Raw genomic sequence first — 5704 nt, 5'->3', positions numbered from 1 at the left:
TGGAAGAACCAATGCCAGAGGGCTACGGCTATTTTTTAAATATATGTTTTTAGTTTTTTTTTTTTATGTATGAACAACGACATTTTTCATCGCCCTCAGTGCGGCCGCTTCTACTGGGTGTAGTCGTGTGGTTTACACAAAATTTCTACCGCAATCCTCGGAGCTGTTAAGAACGCTGTCAGTATAGGTAAGCTCGGTGCGTCATTTTCGCCTGTTGATGCCAGGCGGAGACAGAACAAAGCAACAGTCAAGCAAGTGGAAGATGATTGCTCATATATCTCATTGTCGCTAAACCTTGCGTGTAAGGCTTCTCGAGTCAGGTTATCAATGCTTTCCGTTACGGGCTCTTTGGCATCGCATCACTGGTTGCCGCAATTTGCCAGCGCAGCAGGTACATCAGTCACGAACTCACCCTGCGTACACGCAACAATGTGAATTCGGCACCTGAAAATGGGCAATCTAGGCATCCTTCGCTGCAGCGTTAATTACAGTAAAGTTCGTCAGGTCGCGTTCCAGCAGCCTCTTTTCCTCGCGACCGGTTTTGACTTCATGGTCGGCGAGTTACACCGACGAGCCATGTATCATATTCTTCAAGGCACTATAGTCTGACAGTGCGCTCTTCCTTGAACCATGAGCTCACCTCGGCGATAATAAGATTGGGAAATTGAAGTTCTGGTGCAGTATCGTGGTGTTCATTAAGCGTATAGGCTAAGAACCAACGTTCGATCTTATGCACCGTATGAGCACAGCCGACACAGAGCTTCCTGCCGCCGACGATGGGCAACCCGTTCGCATCCATCTAAAACGCTTTCCAAGGCTTAGCCAGGTCAGAAAGTCACCATGAGCCTGTGAATAATCTTTATTTATATAAAGTAAATACACGGGCGGTTCACCCAAATTCGAGAAACCAATGGCGTATATTTTCCTCCAGGCCTGACCCATCAGCTTTGTGTGAGCCAGCTTTGCCCCCCACTGCCCCTGGATGAATTCCAGTAACCTGCACGCTTTACGTTGCTCAAGGCAGTTCTAAACAATGTGCAGATGTCGGAAATCTCTCCGAAGGCCGGGCATGCATTTTTGCGGTATTGCGCGGACCGAATATTATTGTGTCGAGATGGGTTTGGCAGTGTGCGGGCTCGCATGTTTCTGCATATAGTGGCTTCCTGACGAGTGAGTTCTTTATGGGAGGCTGCGTAAGCAAAACTGCGAATTGCAGGCGTGTGTGAAAACTGACAGTGGGGTCTTAATTCTTCTGAGAACGCTACAGAAGACAAAATGCCTTAATTCAGTCATCCAGTGCAAGGACCTCTTTCCTCTTTTTTCCCTGTTCCTCTTTTTTTTTTTTCGGTTTCCTTCGAATCAGAACATAATAATTTTGCCTAAGAGGCATAGCTGGATGAATTTTTCTAAATATAATATTTTACTGCTTAAGCGGAGAAGGCCATCTCTATCAGCATTAATAAACAATACAATTCGCTGAAATTATCGCTCCTTTTCATTAACCTTTTGAGTTCACCAAAAAAACGTTAAGTGTGTAGCAGTGCTCACAGCTGCAGTGCACACAACGACAGCCAAGCGCTTTCTGTGCACTGCAGCTCTTTTGAATTCATTATCTCAGGTTCAGAATCATAACACTAAAAACCACTGACCCACCCCAGCTGGCGTTTCTGGATCACTAGGCTAGTTTTTCTGTTCTGGTATTATGAGGTTCAATAAAATAAATCATAAATGCATATCAACTGATTCTTAAAATATTTACATCCCCTGAATCAAATTACCTGCTCTGAATACCCAGTAATTTCTTAACATAAATGATAAACTTTACTCGTTGACCTCAACTATATTCAAAAAAGATTAGCATCCCACCCCGCCTCAGGTAAATGTTTCCGAACTTGGTGCTGCTTTACAGAGCCATATTCAAGGTAAACTATTACTCTGCCACGTATTTTAAACTTTGGCTTTATAGTTGTACCTCTCAAATTGCCTTATATTCAAAATTTTATGCAATTAGAGGAGGAAACATTCATTTTGGGTAAAATTCGCGAGACACGAAAGGACAAGAAAACAGCCTCGAGAATCATCGGATCTTTGGATAACTGGATATCTTCTGAAGGATAGTTCTGTAGTTATACTATCTCAACAAATGTTGCAAAATTTAATGAGAAGTGTGAGGTAGTCGTTAACAACAGTAGCGATTTCACCGCAATGTTATTGTAAGCATCTCACTTCACAGAGTACTGAGGCGAAGTTTCTGAAATGAGCCAAATAAACCCCAAGTAGCACCGTGATGAGTATCACTCTCAGTTTTTTTCATAAATGAGCAGTTCGAGGCCGACCTGCGCGTATGGTATGGACTGGAATAGTGGTATGGCATGGTATGGTACGGTACGGGATGACATGGTATGATATGGTGCGGTATGATATGCGATGGCGCAGGGTTGTCAACTTTTAGGGTGAGCCCGCGTGAAAGCGGCCGCTCTCTTTAAAGGCCGATTCCTGCTTGCATGTCGACGCAAAGTGGCGCAGGCGAATGGGACCAGGAGGTGGGGCTTAAAATTTGCTCTCATTTAGTTTCGGTCTGCAGTCGGGTTGAAAGCATTGACTCTCCGAAATGAGAGGCCACGTACTCGTGTGTTCCCCTACGTGTAGTCGACCCTGCATACGGGATCTTAGGTCCGAAAGCGATGTCGGAATTGAGGGACGCCGTAGTGGAGGGCTCCGGTAATTTCGACCCTCTAGGGTTCTAACCTCCACTGGCATCGAACAGTACACGGGCGCCTTGCGTCTCGCCTCCAACGAACCCACGTTCCCAGGCTCAGCATTCGAGAGCCTTAACCACTGAGACATGGCAGCGAGGACTGCGCATGTTTGGTAGTTATTGTAGGTCATAGAAGTAGGTTTCACGCAGAAAGCTTTCAGTCTACGCGGTTTAATGAGCAAGGAATCAGCCACGCTTCCCCTGTTTGTCAAGCTATCGTGCGTGTAAGCGCCGTGGTGGTGCAGTGGTTAAGACGCTCGACTACTGTGCCCAAGGATGCGGGATCGAACGCCAGCTGCGACGGCTGCTTTTCGATGGAGGCGAAAAGCAAGGTGCCCGTGTGCTGTGCGATGCCAGTACGCGTTCAAAAAAACCCAGGTGATCGAAATTTCCGGAGCCCTCCACTACAGCGTCTCTCATAGCCTGAGCCGTTTTGGGACGTAAACACCACAACCCAAAGCAAACCAAACCGTGCATGTAAGGCGCATGAGTGAAAAGATGCCTCGATTATGAGAAAGCTACCATCATTACCGAATTTCAGGAGGTACAGTCTGTCAGAAATATATAGCCTACCCACGTAACGGAGCTCTTGGAAGTACTCCTAAAGCAAAATACCTAAGCTCGAGAAGAGTGACAACGAGATCTCTCATCACCTTCGTGATTGCGAACGATGAAAATGCGCAAGGAGCTTAGAAGCAGACCTTCTCGGATGTGTATTTTTGACAGACTGCCCATACGGCTTTTTTTTTTTCTTTACTACCCCTCACTTGGGCTTCAGTTTCTTGAGGGCCTCTAGTGGAAAGTTCACAGTACAAATTGAAGTTTTCCCTCTCATATTTTATGGCGTCAGAGTGTGTGTAGTGACAATCATATGTGGCTTCGGTGCCAGCGCTAAAGATCTGACTTTTTCTCTTTCCTCTAGGACAAAATGAAGTTCCTACTAGGTAAGCTCTTTGACCCATTGGATAACGTTGCTGTCCGTCATATGGCCTTGGCATTTCAACGAATGCTTGCTTTCTTAGAAGAACTAGAATATACAAGATAGCGGTAATCGCAGAATTTTTTCTTGTTTATTCCGAAAAAAAAAACTGTTATAAAAACTACTTTTTCAGCTAAGAAAATGTAATCTCATGACTCCAATCAGGAAAACATTCCTGGCAGTATTTCGCTCTCAGTGCATTCCTTCTTCATAAGCTTGAGCTTTGTCGGCCCTTCTAATCCCGTCTGTTCATACGTCTTTGTTTCAGCCTTTGCTGTAATGACCGTTGCGCTGGCACTGCCGAGGGTAAGTCCCATAGAATCTTAAAGTATCAATAAATAAAGCTAATGAAAAAAAAAAAAAAAAAACCTATTACAGGATTAGTCCTAAAAACATTCGTGTTCGTCCTTTTCACCAGCCCCATGAATCGCATTAAATAACAAATTATTGAACAACTAAACAGCCAACCGTTAATACTCATCTAACGAGACCTATAAAGATGTGAACGAAATGTACCAACTTTTCTGAACGCAACGTAGTAAATGGAAATGCGGGTTGCCTAGGGAGTCGAATGCGGAATCAAAATAATATGAACTAATATAATAATCAGGGCTGCTAACATATGCCAAGACAAGGTCGTATCGACCATCAGCTCTTAGGAGAAGTGGAGGTGGTTCAAAAATGTGTGTGGCAATCGGTCCAATTAGTAGGAGAAAATTGCCCCAGATCGGCTAAAATCTCGACTGTCATGGTTGCTCCGGCTCTGCGAAAGGAAGGTTTATAAACAGCGCCTCCTAAGAACGTAGGCTGCCATTGCTCCTTATCTTCAAAGGAGCACAGTCACTTTGTTTTCACTTTTTAAAATTGATATAGCATGATATATTGAGAATTAATGATTGGTTTTGGTTGGGGTTACCAGCCATTCGGTTGGTAAACCTAGCCGAATGTATTTGCTCATCTAATAAGCCGCGGGGAGAGTTGTAAAACGTCACAGCGACCTTCAATAGGGCATGAACAAAGAATAAGCATTAGTACAAATCGATATAATTCTATCTATCCGTTTTTTTTTTTTTTTTTCGAATTGATAGTAATCTCAGCTTTGGATGACAATAAGTAGCGGGTACCCTATAGTGCATGTGCATTGTCCGTGCAGCAAGTAACTTCCGTTCATTTCGTTGAAATTCAGGTGGCGTATAAGATACCGCAAGCCACTAAATACATAAAATGTTTGCTTCTAGTTCCGAAAATACATCCTTTCTGCCCGTTTTCTGCTGTTCCAGACAAAAAGGGCCGCATACGAACTGCCTGACGGTGCCGAGCTTCTGGTGGGTGGAGTCAAGACATCGTTCCAGTGTCCGGCGAAGAACGGCTACTTCGCTGACGTGGACAACAACTGCCTCATTTTCCACGTGTGCAACGTGATCGCCAAGGACGACGGCAGCACAGAAGTTCAACAGTACAGCTTCCTGTGCGGCAACCAGACCGTGTTCAATCAGCTTAGCTTGACCTGTGCCTTCGCCGAAGAGGCCGTGCCGTGCAACAATGCGCCCGACTTCTTCTACGTGAACGACAACATCGGCAACCCGACAGCGCCGTTCCTGACCGAGGCCGATGTGCAGAAGGCGGCACCGCTTATACCAGGTTTCGGAGCGGCCGGCGCCGGACCAGCGCCGCCACCTGGCCGTAGGCCATTCTAGGCTCCCTACCCCCCTACACGACCTTAACCCCTCCCCCTCCCACCGCTCTTCAACATTTAGTATCGTAGCTGGGTTCAGCTTTTCTGGGGCCACGAAGGGCTATTAATCCTCGCCGTCATAACATTTTCCACGACGTACTGCGACGACTGGATATATCGTCTCGTAGGTGCACATCTTTTTCTCCCGGACAATTTTCTCGTCCGACAACGCTCGTCGAGATCAATCAGCGTGAGTCGACTTCAGCAAGAACTTCAATAAGGCATTTGGCTC

At 45.6% G+C, this 5704-nt stretch overlaps 1 protein-coding gene across 1 annotated transcript; it reads left to right on the top strand.

Annotated features, from left to right (window-relative positions):
* The first annotated feature begins 3686 nt into the window (after nt 1-3686).
* LOC146204277 (U-scoloptoxin(01)-Cw1a-like) lies at nt 3687-5434 on the top strand. Its single transcript, XM_084586369.1, has 3 exons — nt 3687-3702; nt 4006-4043; nt 5018-5434. Exons 1-3 carry the CDS (start codon nt 3687-3689, stop codon nt 5432-5434), a joined length of 471 nt encoding a protein of 156 aa, XP_084442495.1.
* Nucleotides 5435-5704: the final 270 nt, after the last annotated feature.

Source organism: Amblyomma maculatum, chromosome 1 (assembly GCF_055883805.1).
Source record: "Amblyomma maculatum isolate TAMU_Amacu chromosome 1, ASM5588380v1, whole genome shotgun sequence".
Lineage (NCBI taxonomy): Eukaryota > Metazoa > Arthropoda > Arachnida > Ixodida > Ixodidae > Amblyomma > Amblyomma maculatum.
Note: the sequence above shows the minus strand (reverse complement) of the source record. Positions and strands in the feature narration are given on the sequence as shown.

What these genes read in the sequence shown, in the direction of transcription:
- LOC146204277 (XM_084586369.1), top strand. An exon ending in TTGCGCTGGCACTGCCGAGG is followed by an intron (nt 4,044 to 5,017) that starts GTAAGTCCCATA and finishes CTGCTGTTCCAG; the next exon opens with ACAAAAAGGGCCGCATACGA.